Raw genomic sequence first — 16,561 nt, 5'->3', positions numbered from 1 at the left:
GGCATCCTTGTCTTGTTCTTGTTCTCAGGGGAAATGGTTTTAGTTTTTGCCCATTGAGTATAATGTTGGCTGTGGGTTTGTCATATATGGCTTTTATTATGTTGAGGTACGATCCTTCTATTCCTACCTTGCTGAGAGTTTTTATCAAGAACGGGTGTTGAATTTTGACGAAAGCTTTTTCTGCATCAATTCATATGACTATGTGGTTTTTATCTCTCAATTTGTTTATGTGATGAATCACATTTCTTGATTTGCAGATATTGTACCATCCTTGCATCCCTGGGATGAATCCTACTTGGTCATGGTGTATGATCTTTCTGATGTATTGCTGGATCCGATTTGCTAGAATTTTGTTGAGGATTTTGGCATCTATGTTCATGAGGAATATTGGCCTATAATTCTCTTTCATTGTGTTGTCTCTATCTGGTTTTGGTATTAGGGTGATGCTGGCTTCATAGAATGAGCTGGGAAGTGTTCCTTCTTCTTGAATTTTTTGGAATAGTCTGAGGAGGATATGTTTTAGTTCTTCCTTGAATGTTTGGTAAAACTCCCCTGTGAAGCCGTCTGGCCCCCGACTTTTGTTTGCTGGGAGCTTTTTGATGACTGCTTCAATTTCTTCCATTGTTATTGGCCTGTTGAGATTTTTAGAATCCTCTGGATTGAGTTTTGGAAGATTGTGTTTTTCTAGGAATATGTCCATTTCCTCCAGGTTGTCTAGTTTGTTAGAGTAGAGTTGTTCATAGTATTTTTTAACAATTCTTTGAATTTCTGAGGGGTCTGTTGTTATTTTGCCTCTTTCATTTCTGATTTTGTTTATTTTAGTCCTCTCCCTTTGCTTCTTGGTGAGCCTGGCTAGAGGCTCATCAATCTTGTTTATCCTTTCAAAGAACCAGCTCTTGCTTTCATTGATCTTTTGTATTGTTTTTTTGGTCTCTATGTCATTTATTTCTGCTCTGATCTTTATCATCTCCTTTCTTCTGCTCACTCTGGGAGTTTTTTGTTTTTCTCTTTGTAATTCTTTGAGTTGTAGAGTTAAATGATTTACTATCATTTTTTCTTGTTTTTTGAGGTAGGCCTGTAGTGTTATAAACTTCCTTCTCAGGACTGCTTTCATTGTGTCCCATAGATTTTGGGTTGTTGTATTGTTATTGTCATTAGTTTCCAGGGTGTTTTTAATTTCTACTTTGATCTCACTGGTAACCCAATCATTATTTAGTAACATGCTATTCAGCTTCCAAGTGTTTGAGTTTTTTGGATTGTTTTTATTGTGGTTTATTTCTAATATTATGCACTTGTGATCTGAGAAGATGCTTGGTATGATTTTAGTCTTCTTATATTTGGGGAGACTTTGCTTGTGACCTAATATGTGGTCTATTTTTGTAGATTTCCCATGTGCACTTGAGAAGAACGTATATTCCGTGGCTATGGGGTGAAATGCTCTGAAGATGTCAATTAAGTCCATCTGATCTAGTGAGTCATTTAGGATTGCTGTTTCTTTGCTGATTTTTTGTCTAGAGGATTTATCCAGTGATGTCAGTGGTGTGTTTAAGTCCCCTACTATGATTGTGTTGTTGTTGATCTCTCCCTTGTTATTTTCCAGGAGGTTTTTTATGTATTTGGGTGCTCCTGCATTGGGTGCATATATGTTTATAAGGGTTGTATCCTCTTGTTGTATCAATACCTTTAATATTATGAAGTGGCCCTCCTTATCTCTTGTTATGGCCTTCACTTTGAGGTCTATTTTGTCAGATATAAGTATTGCTACCCCAGCTTTTTTTTCATTTCCATTTGCCTGAAAGATTTGTTCCATCCCTTCACTTTGAGTCTGTGTGAGTCCCTTTTTCTGAGGTGGGTCTCTTGTAGACAGCATATACATGGGTCATGTCTTTTTATCCATTCAGCCACTCAATGTCTTTTGGTTGGAGCGTTTAGTCCGTTTACATTTAAAGTTATTATTGAAAGGGACGTGCTTGGATTCATTTCTATTTTCATGCCTGTGTTCTTTCTTACCTTTATATTTCTTGTTTTTACAGCATTCCTTTTAGCATTTCTTGCAGTGCTGGCTTGGTAGAGATAAACTCCCTTAGCCTTTTTTTGTCTGCAAAGCTCCTGATTTCCCCCTCAATTTTGATTGATAGTCTTGCTGGATATATTATTCTTGGGTTCAGTCCTTTGATTTGCAACACTTTGTATACCTCCTTCCATTCCCTTCTAGCTTGATGTGTTTCTGTTGAGAAATCATTTGATAATCAGATGGGGCTTCCTTTGTAGGTAACTCTCTGTTCCTCTCTTGCAGCCTTTAAAATTCTCTCTTTGTCTTGTACATTTGCCATCGTTATTATGATGTGTCTTGGTGTGGGTCTTCTGGAGTTCATCTTGCTTGGGACTCTCTGTACTTGTGTAACTTTTTTCTTCCCCATATCTGGGAAGTTTTATGTCATTATTTCTTCAAATAGATTTTCTAATCCTTGCTGCTCTTCTTGTCCTTCTTGCAGCCCTATTATGCATGTGTTACTTCGTTTCATGTTGTCTCAAAGCTCCCTTAGGCTCTCCTCCTGCTTTCTAATATTTTTTCTCCAGTTGCTGTTCAGATTGAGCTTATTTCTCTGCGTTATCTTCTAACTCACTAATTCGGTCCTCTGCTTCTTCTAGTCTGCTGTTGAAACTTTCCATGGTGTTTTTGATTATAGCTATATCACTTTTCATTTCTTCCTGATTCTTGCATAGGTTGTTGATTTTCTCATCCATCTGGTGAATGAATTATACAACCATTATTCTGAATTCTTTTTCTGTCATGTTGCATGCTTCAACTTAATTAATTTTCTTTCTTGGTGACTCCTCATTGTCTTTCCTCTGGGTGTTATGTTGTGTCTTCATTCTGATTATCTCCTGATGGTTCAAACGTCGAGTTGTGTGGGCCTGGACCATGTGCAGTGGGAGCCTCACACCACCCTAGTGTCACTGAAGAGCTCTGACACTAAGATGTGTTGTTGTTGTGGGTTGGTGGGAACTAGGCTTGCTCAGAATCAGTGTTGCCAGCGCTCAATGTGGCCTCATGTGTGCCCTTAGAATCAGGGATCCTGCCTGCATCGTGCTGAAACAGAGATCCCCCTGGAGCGTGTTGAAAATCAGCACCCCCTAGCATGCACCAGGAGTCAGACTTCCCCAAGAATCCAGTATCAGAGTCTCTGTTGCTTTGCTCGACCTCGCATTGAGAATCAGGGTCTGCCTGGGTCCAACCCCAGCAGGTCCAGGGGTTCCCAAAGGTGTAGACGGAGTCGGCGAAGAAGGAAGGACACGGAGACAGTGTTCAGTTGATCAGCAGCCTAGCCAGGATCTCCAGCCAGGATCTCCAGCCAAGTTCTGGTCTGGATCTCCAGAGAGGTTCTGCTGTTTATTGTCTTGTTACATCCGTATTTATACCAGTTGATTTTAATCCTGTCAATTTCTATTGGGTGTCTCTTATCTCCATTCCAGGGAGTAAAGATTATGTAGCTTAAGCATGATTGTTTGTAGTTAAAGTGATTAACTAACTGCCTGGCACTTAGTTAAGGAGTTTCATCCCCTCCCTAACTTCAGGGAAAAATCCCTACCTGGGGAAACAACCTTTCTCGGAGAGGTGACCTTGGTTAAAACACACAGCACTAAGGGGAGCAAACATATTAAGAACAGTATGCTATATACGCCAGGTCCCTTGAAACATATGCTGTGCAGATGTTTCTATCCTGCAGCGACTGTGTCAAGCAGCAAGGATGGACCGGCTTCCAGCAAGGGTCCCTGTGTGCCCTTGCACCAAGAATTGGAGTCACTGGCTCTTAGTATGAATGCACAGGGAGACAGGGTTCTCAGGCGCAGGTGATAAGAAACACAGTCAAGTCACTGGTGCTTGGTGCTGCCTCCTGCCCAGAGAATCGGGGTCCCTGGGCCACATGCGACACGGGACAAATTCCCGGTGTTCGTGCGATTGCTCCCAGCCCAGGACTTCTGAAACAGGCACTACCTGGGACCAGTTCCAAGGTGCCCGCGCACTTCCAAGATAAAGTTCCTGTGGCAGCACTGAGGCACGGGCAAGGGCTGGGTCTATCAGTTATTATGGCGCCGCCGGGCACGCCTGCAGGGAGGGGGATGGGCTCTGTTACTCAGGGATCTGCCCTGGGGATTTCTGAACTTTTGGTGTCCACAGGTCTGGAGCTGTTGTCACAGGTCTCTGTCCCCAGTGGCTGCAGGGTCCTGGTATGAGTCTGAGATCAGACTGGGTGGTGCTGAGGCCAGGATCCTAGTCTCAAGCAGCTCTGTTTCCGAAGATGGCGTGGTTGCTATGCCCATGCTGGCCGCCCAGGAGTGTCCGCGCAGGGAGCTGGGCTCCGCCGCCTAAGACTGCCTGCTTTAGCAGACCCTTAGAAGACCTGCAGAATCTAACTGTCCTTAGCAAATACACACACACACCACACACGTCCACACACTCCTCTATCACTTCCTTGCACTCTCACACTCTCTCCCTCCCTACCTTCCTGCCGGTCGCCATTTTTTTCCTGTCATCTATCTTAATATATCAAATTGGAATTTTGAAAAGGTCCCACCCAACCAGTGATTGTGATGGTTAAAAACATTTAGTCACTGGCTGAGCATGAAAGCATTAGATAATACTATTATGAAGAGATGTTTATTGAGTTGCTCAATATAATATACAATATTCAAAATAAAACGTGATATAAATGTCACTATTGCCATTTCCACAATGATCCTTGTTTTCATTAAAGTTTGTCGATAAAATTATAGAGAAATTTGTATTCATGATTAGTACTAAGTAAGTAGATGATACTAAGTGGGAATAGATAGAGATAGTATTATAAGAACCCAATAAGCTTGATCTACTTATTTAGTCACCTCTCTTATAATAACACAATATGTAATACTCTGTATAGACACTGAGAAGATAAGTGAATGTACAGACTCCCTAGTCATCCATCAAGTGCAGTAAGTTAAGCCTATCTTCATTTCTGTTTTTTTTTATTCACAAAGTACACTGAGATCTCTGGTGTCAGGGGATATGACTTCTTTGAAGAACAAAGTGTAAGTCCTTAGGGAAAGTCAGGCTCCACTTACAGTCCCATCTCTCAACTCAGCCTTTAAAATAATGGGGTTTTTTGGTTGAATAATTCCTTGAAAATCTAGCTCCACAGGAATCTGCAAATGTTAAACAGCATAGGAGAACCAGTTAATGAAGCACTATCAACACCAAAAGCAAAGCAGATGAGATACATTGAGGACAATAATGCTTTACAATATATAGAAATTACTTTTAGCATAATATATCTTTGTTTCTTTATTCAGTGAGCTGTCTGAGACTGGTCAGTGAAAGCATTCATCAATATATTCATTCAAGAAAATATCAATTACAGCATCTAAATAGGAAGGTTTTACATTAATAGGAAGATCTGGAATCTCTCCTCTGAAGAACATAAGCAATAGCTGTCATTGAGTGATGGCAAGCAAGGCCGTATAATAAGGCTTATTTCTAGGACTTGTATATTTATTATGCAGCTCCTTTCCTTAAGTAGGCTTTCTCAGAGAAGAGGAGGAGGATGAAGATGGTTTCCATCTTATTTGTGGCTTTAGGCAGCTATGTAGCAGTCCTGTAAGTGCATATAAAGGGGGTCTTAGCCCTGAGAGGAAATGGGCCTCTGCACACCTGGGATGGTGCAGACACTCCCTGAGAGCTCCCAGTCATCTCTAGCCAGAGACAAACTCATATTGGTTTGTGCTTGTTTTTGGTTTGAATTTTAAGCAAATGAATGAATTTTTGAAATTTAAACCAGATTCTTAGGCATTATGTAAAACTATTTAGAAAAGCCATACAGAATTCATTTTGTGCATATTGGAACTTGCAAGGTAACCTGAGTACATATTATACATTTTAATTATTTGAATTATCCATCACTTCTAAGGAGTCCAGTCACTTCTCCCAGTGGAATCCTTCTAGTTTCATGATGGGAAAAGGTATTTGTCAAGCATTGTGCCTATTTTCTAACATCTCCTGGTTCCCAGTGTAAATAGTGAACTTCTGAATAGCGTTTTGACCTAAATAGTGTTTTGAATAATTTTTTAGCTCTATTCACACCCAGTCACTCCCTCAGTGATGGGGAGCCACCAACACAGTAACCTTCATACCTCAGTTGACTGAAGGGTAAGAAAATTGCCATGGAGCGTGAAAAGCACAAGCCAGAGATGACTGGGAGCTTTCAGGGAGTGTCTGCACGCCCCCCCACAAGGTGTGCAGAGGCCCATTTCCTCTCAGGGCTAAGACCCCCTTTATATGCACTTACAGGACTGCTACATAGCTGCCTAAAGCCACAAATAAGATGGAAACCATCTTCATCCTCCTCCTCTTCTCTGAGAAAGCCTACTTAAGGAAAGGAGCTGCATAATAAATATACAAGTCCTAGAAATAAGCCTTATTATACGGCCTTGCTTGCCATCACTCAATGACAGCTATTGCTTATGTTCTTCAGAGGAGAGATTCCAGATCTTCCTGTTAATGTAAAACCTTTCTATTTTATCATTTCAAATGGCACTTCTATATTTCCCCTGTACACAGACCAACACACGTAGAAAATGTACATTACAAATGTTATTTGTTAATTTTTTCAAATTAAATCATTTAAAATGTGGATTCATGGTCTCAAAATCAACTGCAAAATACTCTTTAAGCATTTCCTGAATGACCGCAAGGCACTATTGGGAATTTATGAAAGGAATAAAATGAGGTGCTAGACTTAAGGATATTCTTAGATACAAAGAAAACACAGAGTACCAAACTGGATGGTTTAATGATAAAGTTTTCAGTTAGGAAGGATAGTGATGATACCAGCCTGCAGTAGCAATAACATGGCAGAGGAAAAATGGGCAGGAAGCCTCCTGGAAGGGCTTTGGAAATGAACTAGGACTTGAAAGATGAGAACAGAATGGGGAAGAGAGTGAGAAAAACATCATAGAGTTCATATTAGGATGTAAAGAATCCAACTTGATTGCAGCCTGGCTCCCAGAAGCAGGTTTCAAGTGGCCAGGATGGCCATGGACTGTAGGAGTTCTTACGTCAGGCAGAAATGCTTTATTCAACCTTGGCTGCATATGAAAACCAAACCGGGTGCTTTTAAAGCCACACGGGATGGATTATTTTAGAATCTGAGATGACCTCAGCATAGGATTTTTAAAAGATCCCTGCTGATTTCATTGTATAACCAGTGGTTGAGAACCCTATCACAAGAGTTTCTGTAAGTTCTGGTGGAAAAGAGCAGTGTTCAAAAGTCATGACCCAGTTATCATTGTACTTCTCGATTGTACACAGCACTTTCCCTTCCTTCCAGTGGACTTGACACCAAATTTAAACTTTTCTCAAATGACTCTACCTGATCATGTCACACTAACTATATTGGCTCTAGATGGCCTTTATACTTGGATATTTATATAGGGTGTCCCAAAATTCACAAAAGATTTACAACTCAATTCAATCGCAAATCTTGCATGAAGTTTGGGGCACCCTATAAAAACACAGGCTTAGCACTCTAGACTACCAGGATCTTAAAGGTTACATGTGACTCCAGATAGATGCTCTGTCCAACAGAACAAAGTATTAAACAGTGAATGAGCACACTCATGCATATGTATCTCAGTTTAAGAAAAACTCTCAATCAAGTATTATTCACACAGAGTGGTAACAGGTTAAGTATCTGACCTGTGTTTCTTTGCATGGTTTGAAGGAGAAGTTCTGCAGAACTCTGACGAGAGCAATTTTCATGTTCATGAGAGCGAACCTCATTCCGATGCAGTTTCTGGGTCCACTTCCAAAGGGTGTGTATATGTAAGGATTTATCCTGTCCTTGTTCTCCTTGCTAAACCTGGTTATATAACAGTAGATGCAAACAATTAATGAAACACAAACACCACAAGAGCTACATGTTTGGGCTTCTTAGGCTCCCCTACAAGTAGTGTACAGAATACTCCTTTGGGCTAGTCAGTGAGATCCTCCTGTAGTTATGTGGCTGTAAGAATGGTAAGCTACAGAGTCCTTCCATTCCCCATACCCTATACGAGCTAACAGTATTATTGAAGAGATGACATGAATGCTGTTTACAGGAAAATTTATCTTTAAACACTAAATTACATTCAGGGTATGTTCACACTCTGAAAGGCAAGTAGGAAATGAGACTAATTGAAGAAAAAGTAGGTCCCTGCCTCCATCAAACTCATGTTGCTCACATGTTCATGGAGGAAGGAAGTAGGAAACATATCTCTTATTAGTTGCATTGTTAATTTTTCCTTCCCTTCCCGTTCCTTCCTCCCCTCCCCACTTTCCTCTCCTCCCTTCCTCTCACCTCTTCTGTCCCTCTCCCATTGAATAGCTTAAATCAGATGACTCAAATGGACATATGATGCTCCTCTACTCTAATATAATCTGTGGTTCCCTTGTCTATCTGTTCCACTAGGCTATAAATTTCGTGAAAGTTAGACTTCCGTTTCATTCAAATTTGATCCCTCAATATTTGATTATATTAAGGGAAAATGTGGATTTCGGAAAGTGATCATGTCATTGTGGTTATGTATTTTTAAAAGGTTCTTGAACATTGGAATATTTAGAGATGGTAAGCCTTAAGATAATATGGGAATTAGGAGGATGGTAGTAATGGTGTGTGAGTTGGGCAGCAGACATAGTTTGATGGCTGTAAACATGTGATGGGCACACATAGATGAATTAAAAGTAGACTCGTATCTGTAGAAAATGATTTTGTATATTTGTGTGTTAACTTCTCCATAATAGGCATTTTTTAACATGGATTTCTCACTGCCTTGCCCACCTCCTGACATGGTAAGCAGTTACTCTCTGTGGAAGACTTAATGATCAAAAGAGCAGTACAGTCAGTGGTCTCTGGATTCATGTTCATGAAGCTACGGGCTGTGGGGGTGAGGGGAGAAAAAACGGTTGAGCTTGGAGGAAACACAGAGGCCCCTTGGTCCAGAAAACAGAGGATTTGGTCACGTCTAACTTCTTCTTTCACCAAATACTATGTGCAGACAATAAGCTAGAACTAAGCACACCATGGCAGATGAGAGAAGGTCCCTGCCATTAGGGATCTTATAGTTATGCTAATGAAAGCCTAGGTCCCAGCTAGTGCCCTCAATAGTTAATTCCAATTTTGCTCATCAATACAACAAATGGGAAACATCAGCTCTTTCTAGAGTTCAAGCTGTGCCTCAAGCTAGGCCTTGGCTCTGAATTTCCAGAAGAACATGCTAAAGACCCTCCTAGGGGCCGTGTCTTGGTGTCAGGAGAGCAGGTGACTTTTCTTTGGAAGTCGCCACTTTCTTTGAGAGTAGGAGGAAGCTGAAACAGGACTGTAGCCAAACACAGACCAGTGACTTGTGTTCTCCTCTGTCCTTCAGGGGCCACTTAAATCATCAGGGATGAGGACCTCTCAGGTTCCCATAATGCACTCTCCCAATAATGATAAAGATGTGGCCACCAATGTGAAAAAAACAAAAACAAACAGAATGTGGGAACGTTGCTGGTAAATTCAGAGAGCTAATGAGAACAACACAGAAAAATTTAAAGAAGTAAAAAAGCCTACATTCCTAAAATCAGATAATGATTAAGTAATTTATGGCATAAGCATACAGTCACATCTGCATCAATATTTATATGTATGCATACCTATATATGATGGTTATATATAAAAGGACACTGTTTATAGTTTACTGGCAAATAAAGTAAGCAGTTTAAAATAAAAAATATATTACTATTTTAATTTTAAAAATCTACATATGCTAAGAAATAATGACATATATTGTATTACTAATGAGGCCTACCTTAATATATTAGTATTGGACAGATACAATTTTCTTTTAGCTAGTCTAGAGTTTGTAAAATTTTGTCAACAAACAATGATTACTCTTGTAATAAGAAAAAACAAACTTGTAAAAACAGAAAAATGTACATATAAATGATTGTACAACCACACATTCATCATCTATACTAAAAGACATCAGATTATGTCCAACCAGCCTGGATGAGGGTGGGTTCCCTTTCCCAGGGGTCCAGTACCTTTCAGGACGGAACTCCTCCGGCTCTGGCCAGTACGTCGGGTCTAGGTGAAGAACGTAGCTTGGCACCATCACCACTGTTCCTTTGGGAATGAACACCCCATTGATTTCCACATCCTTCTTACAGAACCTCTCAAGTCTACCAGCAATTGGGAATAGTCTGAGGGATTCATTCATCACCATGTCAAGATACTCCATCTGTGCCAGCGCATCATAGGTGGGAGTCGCCTGGGAAGAAAGAAACAGATTTTGATAAACTGAGATTTGAGATCAACTTTCAATTCAGTCTATGTAGTTCTATAGAAATTTTAGGAGTTCCAAAGAATAACTTATTTGGGTAAAGGACCTTAGGATTTATAGACATTTTAATATCTGTCATGTCCTTTGGCGTGCTTAATGGCACATTGAGATGTGTGGAGTAGTTATGACTATGGGGGGACGTTGGGGACAATACCCTAAACAGGACCCAAAATCCCTCACATTACCATGTAGTGATTTTTTTTTTTTATCTCATGTGAGTAACAGACTATGACCCATATTCTTTTTTTTTAAATATATTTTATTGATTTTTCACAGAGAGGAAGGGAGAGAGATAGAGTTAGAAACATCGATGAGAGAGAAACATCGATCAGCTGCCTCTTGCACATCCCCCATTTAATATCTGTCGTGTCCATTGGCCTGCTTAATGGCCCATTGAGATGTGTGGAGTAGTTATGATTACGGGAGGATGTTGGGGACAACTCCTTAAGCACGACCCAAAATCCCTCACATTACCATGTAGTGATTTTTTTTTTTAACTCATGTGAGTAATAGACTATGACCCATATTCTTAACTGAAATACGGTAAGGTCACTGTTTTCAAAAGAGACGCCACACCTCTGTACAAAGCAAAGAGAATGTGTAAAAGAGCAAAATTCCAACTTGACAGTGTTCAGTTGAAAAATCCTGCTTACTAAGCCTTTAGATTATATATATAATTTGGAGAGAAACACCATATAAGTAGAAACTCTATGAATAACAAAACTCTGTAAGTATAGCAAAAGAAGGGCGTGACTGAAAAGAATGAAAGCAGGGCACACAATTTCATTCTAGCAGAAGTTATGAAGAGGTGGAACCCCACTCAGCCTCATGCTGCCTTGCTGGGACAGTCTCCTAGTTGTTCAGGGTTTGACTGTAAGCTGTGAAGATCTCGTACAAGCCTCGCCAGCCCCAGAGGCCAGTCTCTTCCTACCACAAAGAGTTCCAGTTTTGTCAGATATCTGAAAACAGTGTGTGCAATATGTGGGTATCACTTGGTGTTATATTGAAGAGGCAATACTGGAGAGGTTAAGGGTTTGGCTAGTGGCTTCTTCACCACTAGCTATATGACTAGTGTATGAAAATTATTTCACCTCTCAGTTTTCTGATATGTTACATGGAGATATTTAGAGTTGACACTTCATAGGGTTGCTTGGTAGAGATATCACTGCTCACCCAATATCCATGTAGTCTCCATATCTCCCAGCCCACTTGAATCTAGGGCAGTGGTCGGCAAACTCATTAGTCAACAGAGCCAAATATCACCAGTACAACGATTGAAATTTCTTTTTTTTTTAATATATTTTATTGATTTTTCACAGAGAGGAAGGGAGAGGAATAGAGAGTTAGAAACATCGATGAGAGAGAAACATCGATCAGCTGCCTCCTGCACACCCCCCACTGGGGATGTGCCCGCAATCAAGGTACATGCCCTTGACCTGAATCGAGCCTGGGACCTTTCAGTCCGCAGGCTGACGCTCTATCCACTGAGCCAAACCGGTTACGGCTGAAATTTCTTTTGAGAGCCAAATTTTTTTAACTTAAATTATATAGGTAGGTACATTGTTATTAACTTAATTAGGGTACTCCTAAGGCTTAGGAAGAGCCACACTCAAAGGGCCAAAGAGCCACATGTGGCTCAAGAGCCGCAGTTTGCCGACCACAGAGCGAGGGGGAACCAGCTTTGAGAATGGGCTCCGAGCTGAGGTGACATATGTCAGTTCAGAGTCAAAACACTTGAATACCCAGTGAGCAACACCCTACTTCTTTATTCTCCAACCAACATGAAGGCCTTGTGCTCCAGAAAGTGTAGCTACAAGAAAATGGATCCTGCCCTAACTGCTTTGGCTCAGTGGATAGAGCGTTGGCCTGTGGACTGAAGGGTCCCAGGTTCGATTCCGGTCAAGGGTATGTACCTTGGTTGCGGGCACATTCCCAGTAGCGGGTGTGCAGAAGGCAGCTGATCGATATTTCTAACTCTCTATCTCCCTTCCTCTCTGTAAAAAAATCAATAAAGTATATTTTTTTTAAAAAAAAGAAAATAGTTTTGTTTTAAAAAAAAATGGGTCCTTTTTAGCTTATATTTCCAAGTAACTATGGAGCACAAAGTCCCACTCCCATCCTTCATTAACAATCCATGTTGGACATGTTAATGTGAGTTGGAAATAATCTTTTGCAAGTAAATCCATTGAGAATAGAGGGCTAATCTGTAGTTGTGGCAAATTTAGCCCATTCTGACTAATGTATCACTTTTTTAAATTGAATTTATTGGGGTGACATTGGTTAATAAAATTATATAGTTTTCAGTTACAATACTGTAATACTCCATCTGTATATTGTATTGTATGATCACCACCCCAGGTCAAGTCTCCTTTCATCACCATTTATCCTCCCCTACCCCATACTCTCTTCTACTTCTGCCAACGCCTATTCTCCTCTGTCAATCATCATGCTGTTGTCTGTGTCTATGAGTTTCTTGTTTTTTGTTAATTCTCACGCAAGAATATTTTTCCATTTATTTTTAGAGAGAGTGGAAGGGAGGGGGAAAGACACACAGAGAGAAACATCAATGTGAGAGAGACACATGGATTGGTTGCTTCCACATCATGGCCATGGATCCAGCCTGCAACCAAGGTATGTGCCTTTGAAAGCAATCAAACCCAGAACCCTTTAGTCTGAGGGCCACAGCTCTATCCACTGAGCCAAAGTGGCTAGGGCTGTGTGAATTAGGTTTTTTTGCTTAACCTTTTCACCGTTTTCACCCAGCCTCCCAAAGGCCCCTTCCCCTCTGATAGTCTGTTCTCTATCTATGAGTCTGTTTCTATTTTTAATACATAATTTTTTAAAAATTCATTTATAAATATAAGGCATTTAGAACAGACAAATATAGTGAGAAGTATATTTTAGCTATTAGTGTTGTTGTCATTGTTACTCTTTTTAAGAGGGGAGGACATGATGCTTTAGCTAGTCTGTTTCTTAGTGACCTTTCCATCTTATTGCAATAAAATGATCTCCAATATAGGCTTACCCAGAGAAGAAAAATAATCTTTAATTTAGTTGGACCCTAAAATATATCTTTATTTTATACTAGAAGCCCAGTGCACGACATTCGTGTACTGGTGGCTGCGGGATGTGGGTCCCTCAGCCCAGCCTGCGCCCTTTCGCAGTCTGGGAGCCTCGGGGGATGTCCGATTGACGGCTTAGGCCCACTCCCCTTCGAAGCGCACTGACCACCAGGGGGCAGCTCATGCTTTGAGCATCTGCCCCCGGGTGGTCAGTGTGCATCATAGCAATCAGTCAGTTTGGTCAATTTGCATATTACCCTTATATTATATAGGATTTGAAGGACCTATGACACAGAGAGTTCTTAAGACCTGTCCAAAACCACAGTCTGGACTCATGTTTTCTATTTCCTACACTATGTTCTTTTCTGTATACCAGGCTTCTCCTAGATTGCACAGTTTACCCAAGGTGGTAGATTCCAGTAATAGTGCCAGTTTCCCACACCTTCCTTTGTCCATGCCCTTAGTCATCTAACTTTGTTTCCTCCTATTATGATGCTGGGGTTGGCCTTGGTGCATGCTTTAAATCACACTTAGTTGGCTAAGTGTGATACAAGCAGAGTTCTGAAAGGCACCCATATGTTTGGGCTTATTGGTCGTTCCCTCTATCATTGCCTGAGAAGAACATACCCAGGTTTCTTGTCTGCAATATAGGAGATATGTGGATCATGTGTGGAGCTGATTCACCCAGCCACTTAGCCAAGCCCAGCCTAGATCAGCCAAGAGCCAGACTAAAGCAAGTCCAGTCAATATCAACACAGATAATTATCTAAACACTTGAGCAATAAATTCCTATTGTTAATTGCTACTGAGGTTTTAAAAAATTGTTTCATTTGACATTATTGTGATAACAGATAACTGACACAACAGGACCAACACTTTTTTCAAAGATCTTATATATCTCTAATAACAAAAATTACCTATATTCTTTGTTTGTTTTTGTCTTTTTACATCCTTCCTAAATAGCACAAGTAAAATAATTGATGTTTACATTCTTTGTAAAAATTCTCCTAGGAAGTGGTGAGGAGGCATTCTTGATAAGGCTTTATTTTCTCCCTTGCTCTCCAAGTATCACCCACTCACCTTATTGGGAAACGTTGCATCAATCTCCTTGTGCAATTTCTGCTGCACATCGGGGTGAGTGGCCAGCAAATACATAAGGAAAGAAAGAGAACTGCTAGTGGTCTCATAGCCGGCAAACAGAAAGGTAATAGATTGGGCAACAAGCTCCAGATCAGTCAGAGCTAAAAGGAGAAGAAAGATATTTTATAAAGCAGGTCAATGAACAACATCACAATTTAGATTATGAGAAATCCAAATGAAACTCCCAAACCCTTATAGGAAAAATTGAAAAAACAATTCAGCTTAAATTGGGAGTGTTTTGCACTCTGATGTGTATGTTACATGGCCAGAAAAAGGCAAAAATGTCTTAATTTGTCCCCCCCCCACCAAAGTCTATCCTATTCATAACCATCTGCTTCTGGTTATGTCACTCTCTCCACAACATAGCTGTGCAATTTTAAGACGTAGCGTTTTGTGTTACATGCACAGTGTTATCAGTCTGTCCCTTGGAAAATCCTGAAAGTACTTTAGCTACAAGTAATATGGGATAGATTTTTCCCCCAGGAAAATTTTAAATTATTCTAGATAAAATATACCTGGATAATTTTTTTTAAGTATATTTTTTAAAAATATATCTTTTTATTGATTTCAGAGTGGAAGGGAGAGGGAGAGAGAGATAGAAACATTAATGATGAGAGAATCACTAATCTACTACCTCCTGCATGCCCCCCACTGGGTATCAAGCCCGCAACCCAGGCACACACCCTTAACCAGAATCAAACCCGGGACTCTCCCATTCTACAAGCTGACACTCTATCCACTGAGCCAAACCGGCCAGGGCCCTGGGTAATTTTTAAGAGACTTTGCACTAAGGCTTATGCAGGGAAAATTAAAGGATCTTTCATTCAAAAATGTTTGCAGAAACTTTAGAGAATGATACTGGCTACACATAAAATATGGTTACTCTAAGTATTGTCCATAGACCAGCATCATCAGCAGTATCTGGAAGATTATTAGAAATGCAGAATCTTAAATCCCATACAAAAACTACTGAATCACAGTAGGAACTGTCAAGAGATGTGATGATTTTCAGAACTAGAACAAAAAAATCAAAAATTTATATGAAACCACAAAAGACCTCAAATAGCCAAGCAATCTTGGGAAAGAACAAAGTTGGAGGTATCACACTACCTAATATCAAACTATACTACAGGACTATAGTAATCAAAACAGCATAGTATTGGCATAAAAACAGTTAAGATCAACGGAACAGATTAGGGAACCCAGACCGATATGGTCAATTAATATATGAAAAAGGAGACAAGAACATACAAGAAAGTAAAAATAGTCTATTCAATAAATGTTGGAAAATTGGACAGGTATGAGCAAAAAAAAAATGAAACTAGACCATATTTTTTTAAATCTTCATCCAAGGACATGCTTATTGACAGTGAGAGAGAGAGAGAGAGAGAGAGAGAGAGAGAGAGAGAGAGAGAAATATCGATATGAAAAACATCAATCAGTCCCCTCCCCGCCCCTCCCCCCGTATGTGCCCTGAGAGGAGGCTGCGACTGAGGGTCAAACCCGCTGCCCAGACATGTGCCCAGACATGTGCCCTACTTGGGGATTGAACCCACAACCTTTCATTGTACGGGAGGATGCTCCAACCAACTGAGCCATACTGGTCAGGGCCTAGACTATCTTTTTACACTGTATATAAGAATAAACTCAAAATGAATTAAAGACTTAAATGTAAGACTTGAACCATAAAAACCATAGAAGAAAACAGAGGCAGTAAAATCTCTGACATTTTTCTTGGCAATATTTTTTCCTGACATATCTGCTTGGGCAAGGGAAACTATAAATAAATGGGACTACATCAAACTAAAAAGTTTACACAGCAAAGGAAACCATCAACAAAACAAAAAGACAACCTGTGAATGGGAGACAATATTCACCAATGATACATTCCATGAGGTGTTAATACTCCAAATTTACAAAGAACTTATACAACACAAACCAACCTCATCCCACCAATAATC

At 40.2% G+C, this 16,561-nt stretch overlaps 1 protein-coding gene across 2 annotated transcripts in view; it reads right to left on the bottom strand.

Annotated features, from left to right (window-relative positions):
* Nucleotides 1–5,015: 5,015 nt before the first annotated feature.
* Nucleotides 5,016–16,561, bottom strand: part of LOC308517928 (cytochrome P450 3A12-like) — a 38,130-nt gene continuing 26,584 nt past the window's right edge. For both annotated transcript variants that reach the window (XM_081089477.1, XM_081089476.1), the window contains 4 exons: nucleotides 14,541–14,701; nucleotides 10,100–10,326; nucleotides 7,736–7,898; nucleotides 5,016–5,187 (listed from right to left, as the gene is read on the bottom strand). In XM_081089477.1, coding sequence (XP_080945603.1) covers nucleotides 5,092–5,187; nucleotides 7,736–7,898; nucleotides 10,100–10,326; nucleotides 14,541–14,701 — 647 coding nt within the window. In that variant the 3' untranslated portion in view covers nucleotides 5,016–5,091. The remainder of the gene's footprint in view (nucleotides 5,188–7,735; nucleotides 7,899–10,099; nucleotides 10,327–14,540; nucleotides 14,702–16,561) is intronic.

The sequence above is a fragment of the Myotis nattereri genome, assembly GCF_964212035.1.
Source record: "Myotis nattereri genome assembly, chromosome: 4".
Classification (NCBI taxonomy): Eukaryota; Metazoa; Chordata; class Mammalia; order Chiroptera; family Vespertilionidae; genus Myotis; species Myotis nattereri.
Note: the sequence above shows the minus strand (reverse complement) of the source record. Positions and strands in the feature narration are given on the sequence as shown.